Source organism: Martes martes (genome assembly GCF_963455335.1).
Source record: "Martes martes genome assembly, chromosome: 3".
Lineage (NCBI taxonomy): Eukaryota > Metazoa > Chordata > Mammalia > Carnivora > Mustelidae > Martes > Martes martes.
Genome location: NC_137890.1, coordinates 56,410,999 through 56,431,100, shown reverse-complemented (window position 1 = coordinate 56,431,100; position 20,102 = coordinate 56,410,999). Strand labels below are relative to the sequence as shown.

Sequence of the window (20,102 nt, the reverse complement as noted above, 5' to 3'; positions counted from 1 at the left end):
AGTCATCTCATGACCACAGAGCCATGGCGTAGGAAGGATTTAAACCCAGGATGGCTCCAACATTCACCCAGCCACAACCTACATCACCACATCATTGTTGGGGGTGGGTAACAGGAGGAAAGCACTAGGTAGGATTGTGTGAGTTCTTAGAAGTGTCTAGTTTGAGAGTTCTTAAAGACCGCACAGCATGGGTCTGAATGTTCAAACTGGTTTTGCCACCACTCATACTCACTTCGAGAGTATTATCCAGTCTTAAGCCTCGTTTAGAGTTAAATCCAATGTTAATATTAAAGTCAACTCATTCCCAAATGACAAGCTCATGAAATGTGTAATGTGCAGTGGTATCTAGTAAAGTATTATATTAATAAACAATTAAAAATTCTGTTTCCTGAAACTTGGTGGGGTCATAGACTCCTAAACGTTTTAAGAACAGTGGACCACCTTTCAACAAAACTTTATGTTCGGATAAGAGTCTACTTACAGATGACTGGAGATTCCCTAGAACTATTTGAATAGACTGTTAACATATCAAGCCCCCAGTCTGAAGTCTGCAAGAGCCAAATTGCTGCTACAGATTCATCACTGACCATGCGTAGCTCGACTAACTGATCACATCCATTGTATTTGAGTGGCACGCACAACAGCTCTGTGTGGGAAAGGTGGCTCTACGAATCGGAAGTTCATACTGAGAGGTGTGAATGTCTTTGATGAGCTGACAATAGGAGTGTTATTTATGACAATAAATGGACACTTTTGGTAGATGAAATCACACAGAGTCTGTAAGCAAATAATAAAAGGGAAGCTTCATCATTGAAAATAATTAAGATCTGCTTAAATGAGAAACTTCTCTATAGAATCTACTGAATCTCTTTAAGAACAGGACAACCAAGCATTCATCTGACCTGGTTCTGTATAGAGAGAGACAAGAGTCTCGATGTCTCAATTTCTGAGATACCATTTACTTACTGACTTCAGTTCAGGCAAATAGAAGTAATCATATGCCATGATTAAGTGTCGAAATGAGGTTAAACACCAAGAGTGCCCGTAAGATTCCCATTTCTTGTTCATGTTCTCCCTCCTTTCTGCATGGACAGTCTTGACCCAACCTTGAACTGGCCTTTTCCCTTGCAGGAGAAGGATGACATCCAGAGGGCAGAATGCATGCTGCAGCAGGCAGAGAGGCTGGGCTGCCGGCAGTTTGTCACCGCCACAGATGTTGTCCGAGGGAACCCCAAGTTGAACTTGGCTTTCATTGCCAACCTCTTTAACAGATACCCTGCCCTGCACAAACCCGAGAACCAGGACATCGACTGGGGGGCTCTTGAAGGTAACTGGAAACCTGTTGCTTAGAAGTTCGGGAAAGCATTCACCATTCCAATTCAAGGGCTGTTTGAAATTACCTGCTAAGCAAATATAAGCCCCTTACATGTTGGGGAAGATTTGCAAACAGGTCATCAATTCTCTGATATATAACCAAGAGAATAAATAGATTAATCAAGTCAATTACAGCCAAGCAGGAATAATCAAATACCGTTATATCACATCCATTATACATAAGCTTCATCCATTACCAGAATTAAAAGTTTTAGGGAAGACAATGCATTTAATTATCGGGTGGAAATAAATCCTGAGTTCCAAAAACCTAATTTATGTACTTAATGGACTAAGTGTTAATTCCTCATGCAAGAGACTGCAGCCACTTGTCACCTAAAAATATTTAACTTAATGCTAAGAGGTGCTTAGTGAGGTTTTTGTTCTGTTTCTTTGATTTGGATTTGGGAGGCGGGGTGGGGCAGAGTTCAGTTTTGAGGCAGGATCCCTGACTGCTGTGTTTTGGGGGTTAGAGCCCTAATATCAGATTAAAAGGGTGTAGCTATCGTCGGCTTCTTCTTTTTTCCTTCATGAATTAGTTTTAATGTTGAGACCAAAAAAAAAAATCAAGACAAAATTAATATAAAGTGAATATCACTAAAGAAAGGAAATCCGGATTTAAAGTTTTGATTGATCTCTTTTTTTCCTGCAATGCTTTACCCGAGCTGGAAGTGTAAAAGTCAATCCGTATTCCAACAGTGCTGCATTTGTATCGTTTGATAAATTGTGGTCAGGGGTCCAGGCATTTTGTTGACTACCAAGTATATACATCAAGCCCTCTAATCACCCACTTCCAGCTGCCTCTAGAGCATCCCCATTTGGTTCCTTTGCTATCGCTGGAAATTCAGCATCTACAAAACAGAATTGATCATTTCTCTTCCCTGCGGTGCCTTTCTGCCCTCCCTGCCTCCTACCCATGTCCTTTAGAAACTCTCCATTTTCATTAATCGTACCACTTTGTTTTTCTTCAGTCAACCAAAACCCTGGGTCCCACTTTGATATTTTCCTCTTCTCCACCCCAGAGTCTACTGATTAGTAAATACTAGTAGTTCTTCCTGCAGAATGGCTTTTAGATCTTTATTTTTTTTTCTTACTGCTTTCTGGACTCTTATTAAATCAGACACCAATCATTTCAATAGGTCTTGGGGGCCTGTTCCTCCATTTATCAACCATTTGAGTGTGCCCATGTGTGGGTGGCACACACCATCCCCTCTGTGTGTTTAATTTAAATGCACATTGCCTGTCAGCAATGTTGCACACTGCTTCCAGGCACATCTCACTACCACCTTCGTTGTGTCTCTGCCTTGCTTAAGAATTTATTGTCATAATAAAAAAAAAAGAACCTGTAATGACTGGCATTGTCTAAAATATCAACCCAGGAGCGCCTGGGTGGCTCAGTGGGTTAAAGCCTCTGCCTTCAGCTCAGGTCGTGATCCTGGGGTCCTGGGATCGAGCCCCACATCGGGCTCTCTGCTCAGCAGGGAGCCTGCATCCCTTCCTCTCTCTGGCTGCCTCTCTGCCTACCTGTGATCTCTGTCTGTCAAATAAATAAATAAAATCTTAAAATAAATAAATAAATAAATAAATAAATAAATAAATAAAATATCAACCCAAATCTGGTGGTTGACGTTCAGAGAACCCCAATTCTGGTTGTAGCTACCAGGCAGCCTTATCTCCACGTATCACACAGATCCCTGAAAAATGAGTTCCTAATGGTTTTAACACAGACCTTGCCTGTGGCTCCCTTTATGCTCCCTGTGTTTGCTGTCTTCTCTTCCCGCCACTTCCTGTTCCCTCAAATCCTCTCCTCTTTCCTCCTTCCGGCCCAGGTTTTCCCAGCCCTATATATAAGGTAGGGCTCAAACTCCACTCCCTCCACTCCCTCTGTTCTCTCTCCTATTTCAACTCAAATAGCAAATAAGTTTACCTCATATTTACCTCATACCACCTCATACCCGGAGCTTGAGTGATCTCACTTCGATGCCTGAAAGTCTTGTTTTTCCGGAAAGAATGTAACGTTTTGGGGGCCAACTCTGAACTGCTTCCCCACACAGGAGCTTGTGTCCTACTAATAGATGCCATAGAAACATTCGCTGAACTGGACTAGAGAAGAAAAAACGAACACAGAATAACAATCTTCATCCAAATCCATTAAGGTTTATTGAATTAAGGGGTTTTTTTTTTTTTCATTCTAGGTTCAATTTTTACTATAGCCTCGTTAGTTAAACGTTGATCATAAAAAAGGTGTATTTTCTAGGGGTCTGAAAGATAATGGTTCCTCATTAATTTAGGTGAGACGAGAGAAGAGCGGACATTTAGGAACTGGATGAACTCCTTGGGCGTTAACCCTCGAGTCAATCACTTGTACAGGTAAGAGTGTGTGGGGACTCACCTTTAACAGGAGACACCGAGACTTTGGAAGATTCCCCAGGATTTCAAGTATCTCTGTGGTGGGCAGTTCTCTTCACAAATGTGTGCACCTTGATGAGAAGGGGGCTAGAGCCAAATTGAGCTGAGAAACTCGCTTCCAAACACCACCCTTGCTCTGTGGTCAGTACACAATCCTAACCCAGCTAAAGGACAGATTTCCTACACCTTGTAACCCTGCAGCCTGCTCCTTAGCAGGCAAAACAAAAAATGGTGAGTTTATAGTGACGTGTCTCCTATGCCATTGGTTGGAGCCATGTTTCTTTTCCTGGAGGCAGCGAGCTCAGGCCCCCGGGGCACAGGTAGTCATCCTGGGAGAGACTTTGCATAAGTTTCTTCAGTTTCTCCAAGTCAGAGTTTCTTCACCTCTAAAGATGCAGCTACTAATACCAGTTCTGTCGGGTTGTTGCAGATGTTCCTTGTGCCAATGTAGAAGGAAGGGCCTGCCTATGGTAGGCCCTTCATCAGTGGTGGCTGTCTGAGAATTCTTTTGTGTTTGTTTTTGTCCAGTGACTTATCGGATGCCCTGGTCATCTTCCAGCTCTATGAAAAGATTAAAGTCCCTGTTGATTGGAATAGAGTAAACAAACCGCCATACCCCAAACTGGGAGGCAACATGAAGAAGGTAAACAGTGACTCTCCAGATGTTCCCATAGGCAGGGCAAGTCACAGGCCTGCGAGAGCACCCCGTGAATACTTTATTAGGAGGCCAGACCTAGATAAGTAATGTTTATCCAGGGATTAAATTATAGCACAGCAATCAGAAGCCTGAACGGTTTCATTAAAGTGAGTCCTTTATTTCAGTTGATTACTTATTTATAATTCCATGTTGGATGTCTTTAAACATGATGATGTAAAAATTCTAATTAAGATAATTAGAGCAAGCCGAGCTACAGGGTCGCTCTTCTACCAGCAGGATGCTTATTCTAATTTCCTTAAGAATTAGAGCTTGGGACTGACAGTTTGACTTGTACCAATAGTTTGTCTAATGTCAACACAGTGGGAGCACATTGTTTTGTAAAACAGCGATGGGGTTGGTACGTGTATTTCTCACCATTCCTTGTCTCTTGGGCTCTGAATGATCCAAGCGTTGCCACGGGAATACCTCCCTGTCCCACACGTCAGCCCATTATGTGCAGGAAGGATGGAGAATCCAGATTTTCCATAACAGTCTCCATGCCTTCAGCTGTTTTAGGAATGTCATGGATGGGTCACTGAGCATGGCCCTCTATTTCTGGAGTGTGATATAGCCATGACAGTGTTCATAATAATGAATTCATTTTGGTTTTGCACTTAGAGTACACTATGAATATGTTTTGGTGGAAGTGAGGGGTTCTATTAAAAAAAAAAAAAAGGGTGGGAAGTTCTTTGACTAGTTTAGAAACCTAGCATTGCAAAATCAAACAAGACTTGAGAGATGATTCAGTCTGACAATATTTATTTCATTGCGTGTCTTTTTTTTTCTTATCTTATATTTCTCATTGTAGAGGTGATGACATTAGAATGTTTTCCTTCTTGCTCATTAACAGCTTGAAAACTGTAACTATGCGGTGGAGCTGGGGAAGAATCAAGCTAAGTTCTCCCTGGTTGGCATCGGGGGACAAGATCTCAATGAAGGAAACCGCACTCTAACATTAGCCTTGATTTGGCAGTTAATGAGAAGGTAACATAGCCCAGGGAAATGACTTTTTATTGAGTGTATTATTGATGACCTGGAAAGATACTAGTAAATGTTCAGGAATGTGATTTAAATCAGCGGAATGATATTTTAAGCTAAACTTAAAACCAAAAGAGTGGGTTTTTGGTTTTTTTTTTTTTTTTAATTTTCCTGTGTTTTGTTTTGTTTTGTTTTTTTTCCTTTCAGGTCCTTAAGTTTTCTTTCAGGTATTTTGAAACTTTTCTATTAGATTTCTAAACATTTTAGATGGTTTTGTCCTCTTAATGTATCACTTCTGTTTTCATTGTGTTGTGACCCTTTTTATTCCTGATAATATTTTCTCTGAAATCTACTTTTTTGATGTTAATATAGCCACTCCAGCTTTATCTTGATGAATTCTAACATGACGTATCTTTTTCCAACATTCTATTTTTAGATTTGTGTAAGTAACAGTCAATTATCTTTTAAAGAATCTTTCCAAATAAGGGGGAAATGTGCTGTATGTGCTATACTTATCCATTTGCCATCTCTGGCGCTTACCTTTCCATGGCGTAGATCCAGATTCCCATCTGATACCATTTGCCTTCTATCTGAAATATCTCTAACAGTGTAGATCTGCTGGGGAGGAAGCATTTCAGCTTCCAGATGTCTGAAAAAGTCATTGTTTCCAATAATAAATCTGCTGTTATTCTTAACTTCATTCCTTGGTATATAATGTCTTTTTTCTCTGGCTTATTTTCAGATTTTCTGTTTATCACTGTGTTTAAGCAAGTGGATTATAATGGGCTTTGGTCTTTCTCATGCTTGAGATTTGTTGAACATCTTGAATCTGCGGGTTTGTAGTGTTCATCAAATGTGGAAAACTTGTGGTCTTTATTTCCTCAAATATATTCCCTATACCACCCACCCCAGTTTGTTTTGGAGGGACTCCAGGTACGCACTACACACCTATTTGGTCATTTTGAAGTTGTCCTTAGGTTAATTGACACTATTCAGTTTTCCCCTTTCTTTCATTTTTCCTCTCTGTGTTTCATTTGGGATAATTTCTATTGCTTTGTCTTCAAGGTCACTAATCTCTTCTTCTGGATTGTCTAATCTTACATTGACCCCATCCAATGTATCTATTTTTTTTTTAATCTCAGAGATTATAGTTTTCATGTATAAAAATTTGAGTAGGGTCTTTTCAGCGTCTCCAGTGTCTCTTTCCTCCACCTGCTTGAACACACCGAACATAATTATAGTCGCTGTTATTTCTTGGTCTGTTTCTTATTAATTGACTTTTATCCTCACTATGGGTTATATTTTGCCACTTCTTTGCATGCGTACTAATTTTTTTTTTTTTAAAGATTTTATTTATTTATTTGACAGATCACAAGTAGGCAGAGAGGCAGGCAGAGAGAGAAGGGAGGAAGCAGGCTCCCTGCTGAGCAGAGAGCCCGATGTGGGGCTCGATCTCAGGATGCTGGGATCATGACCTGAGCCGAAGGCAGCGGCTTTAACCCACTGAGCCACCCAGGCGCCCCACATGCGTACTAATTTTGTACTGTATGTGAGGCATTGTGAATTTCACCTTGCTGCATGCTGATATTTCTGTATTCCTTTAAGTATTCTCAAATTTTGTCCTGGGATGCAGTTAAGTTACTTAAACACAGTCTGCTCCTTTTGGGGCTTATTAAAAGTTTAATTAGGCTTGAGCTAGTTTTGTCTCTCTGTACTGAGATAATCTCCTCTGAGTACTGAACTTGATGCTCTAGGTATCATGAGGTTTTTCCACTCTGACTGGTGGGAACCAAATTATTTCCTGTGCTGTGTGCTTTCTGAGAATCATTCTGCCCATTCGTTTCTGACTGTTCTTGTTCCAGTCTCTAGTACTTTGCTCACACACATGCACTGAGTAATACTCAGCTAAAGACTCATGGCAAACCCTCTGAAGATGTCTGGAGCATTCTTTCTAGATGACTCTTTCCTCTCCAGGCAACTCTCTCCTCTCTGGTATTCTGCCCCACAAATTTCAGGCACCTTGGTTTCCTTGAATTCTCAATCCTGTCCTCTCAACTCAGGGGACTGCTCTGCTTTGCTTGGGTTCTCCTTCTCTCTGCACTGCAGCCTGGAAACTCTTCACACAATAAGCTGGGATTATGTTAGGGCTCACCAGGTTTGCCTTCCTTTTTTCAGGAACCACTATTTTATGCTTACTTTGTCCAGTGTCTTTGAGCACCACTGCTTCATATGTTCTTCATTGTGTTTGGGTGCTAAAGGCAGAAGAGGAAGGCTGGTCCCTATTACTGCACCATGGTTAGAAGCAGAATTTCCTGCTAGTTCTTCACGAGATAATTTTAGTTACCTTGTAGAGTTGAATACAGACTTGACTAATGTGAGAACCATGTGGCAATGTTATTTGAACAAGGTAGAATGTAATATATAAATAGAAAATATAAGAAAAGTAAATGATTTTTGGTGCAAAAGCATGATCTTGGGAAGAATTTAAGATAACAAACCTTTAAGTGTAAAATAGTTTACTTTTAAATGCTTCACTCTTTCCCCCTATCCTGGTGGCCTTGACCAGACAGAAATCTTACATACCTTTATTAGAACCTATGTTACTATGACGTAATTCATTTACTACCTGGAAGGAAGTTCCAGAAACCACATGTCACATTACATGATGTCTCACGAGTGAGTGGCAAAGACAAGGTTTGTAGTGTCTCTAGGCACTAGCTTTAATCCTAACCCACTGTCTCTAGGCCCTAATATTCACAATGGCCCTCAAAGTAAGTATGTCAGTGTTTCCAGGTGATGGGGTGTAATCAGAAGTGATCATAATGGAGTTTGCTACCTGATTCACACTGGCTTTACCAAGTATAGCGCTCTACTACCCATCTCTAAACCGGGATCTTCTTGAAGTTTAAAGGCAGATTCACAAGGCTCTTCTGGCACAGAAAACTCCAACGCTAAAGAAACCTCAGCTCCATCTAGAATCATCTAGAATGTCCCTGAACGTCCCTAAGGGCTGCTGTGCCAGGGTATTTTCAGAAACATGTGTGACCTCTTCTCTCTTGTCTTTCATGTGTGTGTTTAATTCTTAATAGGCTGACTTGGCTACTGATTTCTTTAAAAAACAAACAAATCTTTTTAGTTGCAATGGTTAAGTTGACTTTTGGGTTTGATTATGATGTAAGCTTTGATGTTTTCTCTTTTAATGATTAAAAAAAAAAAAAACCTCAGGCCAACTCTATGCCACTTTGAATTTACTAATACCTGAAAATCACCTTGTAATATCATCTTTGTTCCGTTTATCTTATAGAAACAGGGCCTGATGTTGTACTCGATGACTGGTATATATACCATAAGGTCTAGACTGCAGCTGCTGTCCCCAGCTGGCTAATAAGTCACATTTCTCATGAGTGCTTACTCAAGAATGGTGCATATAAGAAAGTGGACAGAGAAATATATTACTGTTGAAGGCGATGGAATGACTGATAATTACGGAAATGCCACCAGAGGGGACCTTTTTTCCTCTGTGTTCCACACATTAACAAATCTATTAAATTTAGAGCTAGTTCTAGCTGGAATTTATTTCATTGGATTGCACAGATGTGCTAATTTGGTCATTTATCCGAACAATAAATGGCATGTCATTTTCCCCTCTAAGAACAAATGAGAGACGCGTGCTTAAACCTCCCTTTCCCCTTCAGGAGCCTGGAAATCGTTTTCAGATTAGAAAGCTGGCAAATAGCATCTGTATAAATTTGGAGACAAAAGCTGGAAGGAAGGAAGCTGCCAGCAGCCAGCAGTGTCAGACTCCAGCAAATGAACAAAAATGCAGGCAGATGAGGAATTCACCGCAGATCAAACAGGCTGTGGATGGTGAATTTGGGATAGGTCCTTGTCAAACAAAACACCATGGTTTGTCCCTCTGGGTCAAATGTTAAATAAATCAAACAAACACTGGAAGGCAGGAAGGCAAGCAAGTAATAATCGCAGCCCCTCCCGCGGCGCGCGTGCACCCCCCATCCATCCTTTTTTGTTGAATCAGGCACCAGCTGAAGCTGGGGCTCGCGACTCCCTTTCCCTGTGACAGACGGCTTCTCAGCACAACGCAGTGTGCAAGCACCAGGGATGCTGTGCTGGGATCCTGTCTGGAGGTTAACAAAAGCACTGTTGCCCCCAAACACGTTTGATCATGTGGAGCAATTATCTCACAAGGAAAATCCTAGGTAGACATGGGCCAAATTGATTTTTAAAAAAAATTTTTTTTAAAGATCTTATTTATTTGACAGAGAGAGATCAGAAGTAGGCCAAATTGAATTTTGTTTAAAATTTTGAAACTACCGCGAGTGCTCCCTGGACTGTCCAGAGTTGCGATTCCAATGTCATTCTATCCTTTCTTCCTTTTGTTTTGACCATTGTGCTTAGAGGTGGGGATAGGATTCCGTTTAAACTGTCACATCTCCCTTGAGGTGGGGGAAGGGCAATTGTGTACTCCCCAGAACTCTGTTGACACCGTGAGAGGCCGTTCTCAGACCCCTGAATGCAGCCAGCTGCCTCCATGATTTTCTGTATGTCTCTCAGTTACCCTGTTGCTCCGTGCCTTTTTGTTGGCACAGATAGACTTTTGTATCGAGGTGAGCCTGTGTGCACCGGTTTCTTCCCTAGCTTCTGCCCACTTGGGAGTATTGTCCGAGAGGAGGAAGTTCCTCTGCCTTTCAGGGTCCTTCTTTCCAGAATAAGAATCAAATAGGCCTGAGACAGATTAATAGGAGAAAATCAAATTTAATTTTGTATGAACGGGAATCCACACAGACTGGGAAATTCCAAAGATGGTCAGGCCAAATGAAGTTGTATAGCATTCTGAACTAAGGAGAGGGGGTAGGGATCTGGGTCTTCAAAGGAAAGGAATGTAATTCGCAAATGTTTGGTAAATGGATGTTTGGTGGGCCACTTGGAAACATGGAGACATAGAGGACTTCCATCAAACAGGCCTTGCTAGGTTCCTCCCTGTCTGCCACACCTTGTTCACAGTATCATGCGATTATCTATGTTGATCGCTCTCTTCCTGGAGCAGGTCCTCCTTTCAAATTCTTTTCACCAGATCTGGAGGGAGGTAAAGAGCTTTTCCTAAATCTGCTGTGTTTCAATTGCTTTTAACTCAAAATAATCTTTATGCCCTTGGCCCCTACCTGTCAACAAAGCAGTATGGGCGTCCTGACCAAGGGAAGTGAGAATTCACCTCTGAGACAAGCGGAGCCTCTAGCAGATCAAACTCCATTTGCCCCATGAGGTGGTATGTAGACAGGACGGATGAAACCTGTGCTCACCTGCCTTTTCTTACCACCACCTCAGGCGGAAATGCTTCATTGTTATGGTAAACGCTCACAACTCAATACCCATGCTTACTATCAGGAAACAGGAAGCCAGTGATGCCGTAAAATATCATCTCTATGAACCTATCAAAACTAGGGCCTTTTTCCAGGATACGATAATTTGGAAAATCTGCCTGAGCCTTATCCCGTTCAAATCCGTTAATTCCTTAGCATTTGGTCTCGTCTCTGGGCCCAGACTGAGCATTTCGCATCTTGACTCTCTCCTTGCTTTCCCTGGGAGAAAGTCATTCTGTTTATTGCACCTACCTCTCTACTCTTTCATTTACTAGAGCTTGAAGCGTCTTTTAAATCTTTTCCCGAGAAACCCAATTCTCGTAACAGTATGCATCTAAGGTGATTCTTATGCTCAGACTAAAGATTAACTGTGGTCTGTGTGTTCCTAATATTTCTACTTGTATGGTATAAGAAGGAAACTCTTTAATATTTTTCTTCATTATGTTACCCCTTGGGTTTTTCTAACATTGACTTGTCCCTCCATTTTCATGGTTCCTTTTTTTTGTTTGTTTAAAGATTTTATTTATTTATTTGAGAGACAGAGATCACAAGTAGGCAGAGAGGCAGGCAGAGAGAGAGAGGAGGAAACAGGCTCCCTGCTGAGCAGAGAGCCCAATGTGAGGCTCAATCCCAGCCAGGACCCTGGGATCATGACCTGCGCCAAAGGCTTAACCCACTGAGCAACCCAGGCGCCCTCATGGTTCCTTTAAGAAAACTTTCACTGGTTTGAATCCTTTGCTTTGCTTTCCTTTCCCTCTCTTCTGTTTTCCCTTCCTATCCAGAGCAATGAGAGTGTTTAGAAGGAGGTATTCTGCATCTCAGGATAATAACTACAAAGCTATATTTTAAATTATATTCTAAAAGGAAATAATGTTTTTATTTTATTTTATTTTTCCTGCAAACATAATGGTGTCCAGGCTATCTTCTGAGGCGTACCTAGGAAGAAAAGGACATTTCTACCCTGGCTGCTTTCTGTGTTATTGAATTCCTTAGCGAGTTTTCTCTAGAAATCGTTCTTGATTTTGTTCAGGTACACGCTGAATATTCTTGAAGAAATTGGAGGCGGGCAGAAGGTCAATGATGACATTATTGTCAACTGGGTGAATGAAACATTGAAGGAAGCGGCGAAAAGTTCATCCATTTCTAGTTTCAAGGTAAAAGTCTTAGTCTCTTGTTCACGGCCATCTGAGCTATGTGCTTATCTTTATTGTTTTCCCTCTGTTTTAAAGTGACCTTCAGTGTGAGGTGTCTGAGGCTTCCCCTCCAATTTTGATTTTGCTTGAATGACCAATTATTGTTTTGGTGTTCACAGGCTATTTCATTGACAAATTTCTTGTCACTTTCTCCTGAAATAATTAATTTTATTTTTTAATAGTTTTTTAAAAAGACTTTTTTATTTATTTGAGAGAGAGACCGTGAGAGAGAGCCTGAGAGGGGAGAAGGTCAGAGGGAGAAGCAGACTCCCCGTGGAGCTGGGAGTGTGATTTAAGACTTGATCCCGGGACTCTGGGATCATGACCTTAGCCGAAGGTAGTCGCTCAACCAACTGAGCCACCCAGGTGCCCATGTAATAATTAATTTTAAAAACCCATCATTTTAAACATGCTACTTTAGGACTTTTTCTTCCAAAGTAACATAAAATATGATAATATTGTTTAAATGCACACAGCTTCATGAGTCAGATTATTATCCTAATGATGGTGGAATATAAAAATGCTAAAAGTTCTCCCATGTGGTGTATTTGGGGGAAAAGCAGTTGTGTACACGTATCCAAATCCCATTTTGATTAAAAACAGCATTATACTTTATTAAATTTCTTAACTCATCTTTCATACATTAGCTGGATCCTTCCTCTAGGGACTTGCACACTTGATTCATAATGTCTGTGCTGTCTTAACTAGGTTTTTTTTTAGTTTTAGTTTTTGTTTTTTTGGTTTAAAGGTCAGGAATTAGGGGAAGGGACTCCTTCAGAGTTTGTATTAACATGATTGCTGAGGCAGTTTGTCATGATACAGGCTTCTGCTTCAAAATCAAGAAAAAAATCAAGAAAAAAAATGAAGATTTCACCCCACCAGAAAGAGTAGACAGTATTTCTGAGTTGTGCTGCACCAGGAACGTCCTCCCTGTGAGCTCATCATAGATGATGACCACCTTTGTCTCTCCTCCAGCTAACCCTTCAGTCTGGAGAGCTGAGCAGACACAGGAACAGAGCCTGGTGAGAGGCGTAAGCAAGTACTTCCAAAAAAAAAAAAAAAAAAGATTTGGAAGGCAGGCTTTGTCATAGCGACTGGACTCTACTGTTGTAGCAAGGAAGCAGCTGTAGACAATATATAAATGAATGGGCATGGTCATGTTCCAATAAAACTTTGTTTATAAAAGCCGACAAAGGGCCAAATCTGGGAACACTCACAATAGGGAACGTGCCCTGAGCACCAGGGGCTCCTTGCTTGTCATGCCTCGTGTCATCTCACAGACGTTGTGAAGGCAGCTTTAGTGTTCACCTCACTTTATAGGTGAGGACACTGGAGCTGCAGTGGCTGAGGGTATAGCTACTAATTGCGGGAGGTGATCCGTCAGTGAGCAGAAAGCGCCTTTACCTGCGAGGTGAGGCTCCAGAGCAGCCGGCAGCCATAGGCCACTGAACCACTACTGTGCAGCCATCGGGCTGATAGCCCAGGGGCGCAGCCTCTCCACAAAACAGCTGTCACTGCCGCCCAGGAGGTCGCCTTGTGGCTTTGGCGGGGTTCTCGTGGGGACTCACTCTTGAGAAGGTCTGACAGCTCTTTTACTCCTTGTGTCGCTCGGGGCTCATTTTCTCCTGTCTTCTCACCAAGTCATTATAGAATTGATTAAACACACGCACACACACACACACAAGAAAAATGTCAAATTAGCCCCACATTCCTTTTAAGTGAAATCCTAGAAAGAAAACAGTGAACACAATTCACTCTTGAGTAGCCATTTTGGAACGAGCCCTGGTCCCCTCCTCATCTATGAGTGCTGCCAGTTGCCAGCCAGCTCTGCCTGTCAGCGCTTGGACAAGACTGTGGGCAGAAAGGAGGAAAGGAGGCCAAATTCAGATACCTCCATTTGGCTTCCCTCGTGGCTCTCAAAGTGTTCTGTGGAGATAGAAGCTCAGGCTAATGTTGGAAATTGGATTATGATTATGTATCGATTTTATTTTGTAAGAGTCCTCACGTTACCGAGGAGTAAATAAAAATGGACCCACTGTATTTTTTTAAAATATCATTCCTCTTCTCCAGAGGACCGAGTCTAGAGACCTAGCACCTTGCAGGGGTGCTGTAGCTTGTTCCTCGCTAAGAATGCATTCTGATTTGGACCCTCAAGGTGTGCGGTGTATGGATTTGACTCTGCTCAGAGGGCCACGTGCAGTCGCCTCTCCATGCGTGCACTCACAGGTGCCCGGGAGAGGGGAGAGCACAAGGGCGCCCTCACAGCTCTGGGCGTGAACATGAAAATGCTTACAATGCCAAAGAAAGAGCCTGGGATCTTAAGTCGGAGTATCTAGGTTCAAATGCAGGTCTGCCGCTTACCAGTAACTCACGGAACCTCGGAAACTCCCTTTATTCACTGTGCATTGATGCCTAGACCTGAGGCTGGTGGTGACAAGTGAGGCAACCTAAGGGCAACCTACAAGAAGTTCTGGGCAAGTCAGGAGGCACCAGCAGGTGCTAGTTACTATTGTTGCATTTACTCACGCATCTGCTGGAACCCCCTCCTTGGACCTACGGACTCTGTTCTTTCCCTGAGGTCTCCAAGAAGGGAGCATCTGCCAAAACTCCTGCCCAGCTGGGTCCTTGTCACGATCCCTGCCAGTCCACTCCGGGATGGCCTGCAAACTCCCTTCCATTCACTGCATGAGAACGACTCCCTGCCTATTGGCAGACAATGGGTTTCCTCCACTTCCAGAGGCACTGGGAAGTCGGTGACACCCCTACCTACAGAATGGACAGTTGACTTGAAAGCCCATGTGGAATGCTGTGGCATTTCCCAAACCAGGCTGTGTATCTTTTGTGTTTAAGAGGAGAGAACCACCCACTTCCCTTGAGCGGAACACAAGTAAGTTGGGGATGTACTGATGAGACCAACTCTTTCTCTCTGTGCAGGACCCAAAGATTAGCACAAGTCTGCCTGTTCTGGATCTCATTGATGCCATTCAACCAGGTTCCATCAACTATGACCTTCTGAAGACGGAAAACCTGAATGATGAAGAGAAACTCAACAATGCCAAGTATGTTAATAAACCTGAGGCGGGGGTGGGGAGGACCCAACTGGCAATGATAGCTATAAAGTCTATTGTTTGTGCCTTTTGGGCAATTTATTGCGCTATTTGCTTTTTCTTCTCATTACTTACTGTGTCCCATCATCATTACTTTAGATATTGTACAATAGCAGTTTAAGACTCCTAGTGTTAGAATGGGAGCAAGATAAAGGACAACAAGAATATTCTTCCAATTGGTAAGCAAGCCTCTAGTTTCATAAAACCCATTACCTAATTGTAATCGATCAGAGACTTCCTAAATAAAGTACGTGCCAGGCCCAAATATAAACACACCCCATTTGTGACTATCTGTAGATATGACTGAGCAGGACTGGGGTTCAAGACCAGAGTCTTTACCAGCTGGGGAGCAGCTGCTTGAGGGGGGCTTTCCCGTGTAGAGTGAGGGGCAGCAGACTACAGTCTATGAGCCAAAATTGGATGGTTGTCTGCTTTTATAAATAAAGTTTTATTGGCATAGCCATGCCTCTTCATTTAAATATGTTCTCTAGCTGCTTCCCTGCTAGAAGGGCAGAGTTGAGTAGCTGTGACAAAGCCCACAAAACCTAAAATATTGGCTACCTGTTTTTTTTTTTTTAATGGAAATTTTGCTGAGCCATACTCTGAAGTGGTGCCTTTCTCAGAGCCGGTTGTATTATTTCCTAGGGTTCTCATAAGCAAATAACACAACCGGGGCAACTTAAAGCAACAGAAATGTCTTCTCTCACAGTTGTAGAGGTTGTTAGCGTGAGATTGAGAAGTTGGCAGGGTTGGTGGCTTCTGTGGGTGTGAGGGAGAATCTCTCCCTTTCCTCTCTCCTGGCTTCTGCTGATGGCCCGCGGTCCTTGGCTTATAGATAGATCACTCCAGTCTCTGCCTCTGTCTTCACCTGACCTCCGCTATGTGTCTGTGACTTTACATGGCTGTCTCCCTTCTGTGTGTGTGTCTGGGTCTCTTCAGGCACTAGTCATATTGGATGAGGGCCCCACCCCACTCCAGCATGGCCTCATCTTAATTAATTACACCTGAAACAACTTTCTTTCCAAAGAAGGCCATAATCTGAGTTACTAGAAGGATAGGGCTTCCATATATCTTTTTTTGTGTGTGTGGGGGGGGTGCACAATTCAATCCATCAGAAAGATCCAGAATTAACAAGTTGAATAGTGCCCAGCAGCCATATATATATATATATATATATATATATATATATATATATAATCTCAACAGTATTCTTTCTGTTCCTAATTTGGGAAATTCGGAGGCCTGTGTTCCTTGTATGCTGGAATTTTGAATGGTAACTACAACAGAAGGATGGGACAGACGAGGGACACAGGGTGCTATGGAAGAGACAGGAAGGGAAACGAAGATCAGAGCAAGTAACATCTAAGATGAGATGTATTGAAAGGACAATAAGAAGGAGGGTAGGGGTACACAGGTGAAGGAGGGAGAAAGAATACTGCAGGTAGAGGAAAGAATACATATGAAAACCTAGAAATTAAAACAAAATAAAAAGATGTGGGCCTAGTTGTTCAAGGAGAATGTGATTAGGTTTAAAGAACTTGAAGTTCCTTAAGTTAGTTTACAGAGCCCAAAGTCTTAGTTACTAAGTGGTTCAGCTGAGGTCCAGAGTCTGACATCAGAGCTCCCCGCCCCCCCCCAAGCACTAGTCTCTACAGGCATGATCCAAAATTCCTTTGAAAAATGGGTAAAAAGGATTATACAGAATGCTAAAAATGGTTCTGTTTTGGTGGCAAGGTTTGCATGATTTTCTTGAAGCTCTTGTTTCTAATTTTTCAACAACTTCCCTCTGTATTTTATAATAGAAAAGTATATTTTTGTTTCATTAATAATCAATATAGAGGAAGTGATTGAGAAATGGCCAAGGAGAAAGAATGGGGACTACACCTGCCTGATGCTTTTCATTTAATATGATCAGTAGAGAAAGAATAAAGTTAGTTTACAGAGCAGAGGGAATAATGGGGCCTTGGATAGAATGGGGAATCTCTAGAGTAGTCCTTATAAGAGGTTGCTAGATAATAAATGAGGTGAATAAAAGAATTGCCAGGTAGTCGTGTGGGCTTATTTGAAAATAGATTACAACTCTTAAAAATTATCTTCCTATAATTAAGAAGTGAGCAAAATGTTCCAGTGGAGCTATAATAATCTTATGTGGAAAATGTATAATATAAAACTCCGGCTATACTAGTATTATAGTAACATAAATAAATACATGCCTATGTGGGCAAAGACTGGAATGGAACAAGGAATAAAACTGATGTGTAAGGTTGAAGTATGACCGATGCATCTCCCCATTTTACTTCCTTGTAAAAATATTTCTGCAGGGGAAATGGAGTCTGCCAACCTTTCCCAGCGCACATTCGTGTTCAGTTCTTGATATTTTCTGCCACTCTGCAGCCCAAGAGAATACTTACGGTGAAGGCATCAAAAGTGGCAAGAGCTCAGGGGGTCTCTGAGAACAGATAATACATTTGTAATCATCTTGAGTCTAGACAGCAAGTCTGATAAGAGTCAGGAGCTTTGTTGGGTCAAGATTTGCCCACAAAAATGGGAAGACACCATGATGGACTCCAAGTATCCCAAGAATGAGTTCTGCAGAGTATCTAAGATATAGTATGTGGTGTGTGGTATGTGGTATGTCGTATGTGGGATGACAATGAGTATGGTCCCGAGGGGTCCCCTTCACACTGTGTTGCTCAAGCTCCCCTTATTCTTCCTCTTTCCTCCCTTTTAGATATGCCATCTCTATGGCCCGAAAAATTGGCGCCAGAGTGTATGCTCTTCCAGAAGATCTGGTCGAAGTGAACCCCAAAATGGTCATGACGGTGTTTGCTTGCCTCATGGGGAAAGGAATGAAGAGGGTGTAAATCCCAGTGGGGAGGCCACATGCACATTCCTGATTACTCAGCATGGGATACCTACAGGAAGCATGGGGACGAGTCAAAGCCATTCCAAAGTGTTCAACTTGGTGACGTTATACAGGATTCCAGAAAGTGTATGTTTGTTCAGCCAGGTAGCTTCTGTATTTAACAAAAATGCTTCATTCTTTGCAAACAAAAAACAAAATCCAATCTCTTACAAATCTTTTTTATTGTTGAGTTTATTGCTGCCTTGAAAATCTAGAGAAGGAAAAAACTTATCTTCCAGGCACCCTTCCTGCTTTTGCCATTAGTCAAGTATAGAAGCTGCACTGTTATTAATAATATTTCAAATTGGCTTAATTTGGCTGCCTTTTTTATTCAAGGTGAGAGCCAGGAGGGGGGAAATCATCCAACCAGTCCTGAAGCCCATTTCTGGCAGCCAGCATTTGATCGGTTACAAGCCTCTCCTTCTGTTTCCCTTCCCCTACACTCTGTCTCCCGTAGCTCTGCTTTACCCGCTCTCAGAACTGTGCCTTCTCTGTGGCCCACCTCTGCTGCCCATTCTTGTATCTGGGCCCTTTGGAGCATCTGACAGATCAGTCAGGCTGTTGGGGTCCCAGCAATCTGGTGATTTGCAGAAGTAGGACATCATCAGAGCCTCTCCTCAGAACTAGCATCCCAAATGTCATCAGTTGTGGTTTTATCGGCCAACAGGAAGCTTCCGTTTTTTAACTCTAGTATTTGGGCTGAGACCTGGTCTAACATCTTGCATACTATGTCCTCTGATTCTTAACTGGGCAGGTTACATCCAAGGAGGGTGTAATTGAGCAGTGTACCACCAGGGGGCAGTGTGGAGCCACAGCAAAGCATCCAGCCTTCGGGTGCTGGCTCTCCATGCATTTAGCCCTGCATGTTAGTTCTCCTTGTTGTGGTCTGGCTAACTTATCTGGTGACTGGAAGCAATTCGGCTCTGCTTTCATTTGCTGTTAGATCTTAGCACATCTGATTGCTGCAAGGCCATGTTATCAATGTTTACTTTTTTGGAAGTGTAGAAGCTTTTTGCCACCTCCCCAAGCTCAAGGGGGCAATATGTGCCAATGAAAAGTGTGCCCCCATCCCACCCCTTATCCCCCCCACAATACACAGTCATATCCGTATGACATTTAAAGAATTCTGAAACAAAATGAGAGGAGCAGTGTGAATCTGAACCGCCCTAATAGATGATGCAATTTCCGTGAAAACCTACTGAAGGTTAGGAAGCAACAGAGCACTGTGAACCAACACTAGACTCCCTCCATCCCGGTAAAAGGGCTCATCCACGAGGTATCCTCTTCAGGGATGGCATGTAATGGAACTTAGCCATTTTGCAAAGCAAATGAAATGCCTCGCCCTGGATCTGTTCCTCGGCAGCACGTTCGAGAAGCCAATCTGTGGCCTCTCCTAGCCTGTAATCTGTATTTCTGCCGCATCTGAATACAAAGAGGTTGGCTTCATTTAGACTGAATTTAATGTAGCCTCAGATCATTCTCCCCCACCTGCCTCCAGGAAGACTGTTACTGCCTTAACGGGAAATGAAGATAAAATAATGCTCAAGATCTCTCCAAATAAAATGTTCCCTTTATGAGATGTCTCTGGATGTTTCCTTTTGAAAGTTCCATTAGAATGTAGCATGACCTATTAATTACTTCATTCAGCCAACACACACTGAACGCCTAATACATGGTAGGCATTGTGCAAGGTGTTAGAAATACGCTTCCAAGTAAGACTGGCACTGAGCTCGGCTGACCAGGTTCAATAAACTCTCAGGTGTGGTGAGTGATCCAAGGGCAGGGCGAGCTTGTAATGGAGAAAACAGTCTAAAGAAAAACTGAAGAGTAAGCTGGTGTTAGACACATTGAGCCCAGTCGTGAACAAAAACCAGATGTCAGGATTGGTGCAAGATGGCTTCTAGAGAGATTGCAGAAGGAATCCTTTTGGCTAGCAGGAACTGACGTCCGCTCTCTAGCCTGGCCGTCCTCCCTTGAGCTGGGCGGGGCACAGTGGGGGAGGAGCATCGGGCGGATGCTGAGGAATTTCGCACCTGCCAGCATCCTCTGAGGTGGGCTGCTGTG

The 20,102-nt window shown here is 42.5% G+C and overlaps 1 protein-coding gene across 1 annotated transcript in view; it reads left to right on the top strand.

Moving 5' to 3' along the window:
* The window catches only part of LCP1 (lymphocyte cytosolic protein 1), a 53,207-nt gene extending 33,591 nt beyond the window's left edge, over positions 1 to 19,616 (top strand). Inside the window, exons 10-16 of the mRNA XM_080799603.1 lie at positions 1,132 to 1,327; positions 3,663 to 3,741; positions 4,309 to 4,423; positions 5,328 to 5,461; positions 11,864 to 11,987; positions 14,961 to 15,085; positions 17,865 to 19,616. Coding sequence (XP_080655729.1) covers positions 1,132 to 1,327; positions 3,663 to 3,741; positions 4,309 to 4,423; positions 5,328 to 5,461; positions 11,864 to 11,987; positions 14,961 to 15,085; positions 17,865 to 17,997 — 906 coding nt within the window. The 3' untranslated portion in view covers positions 17,998 to 19,616. The remainder of the gene's footprint in view (positions 1 to 1,131; positions 1,328 to 3,662; positions 3,742 to 4,308; positions 4,424 to 5,327; positions 5,462 to 11,863; positions 11,988 to 14,960; positions 15,086 to 17,864) is intronic.
* Positions 19,617 to 20,102: the final 486 nt, after the last annotated feature.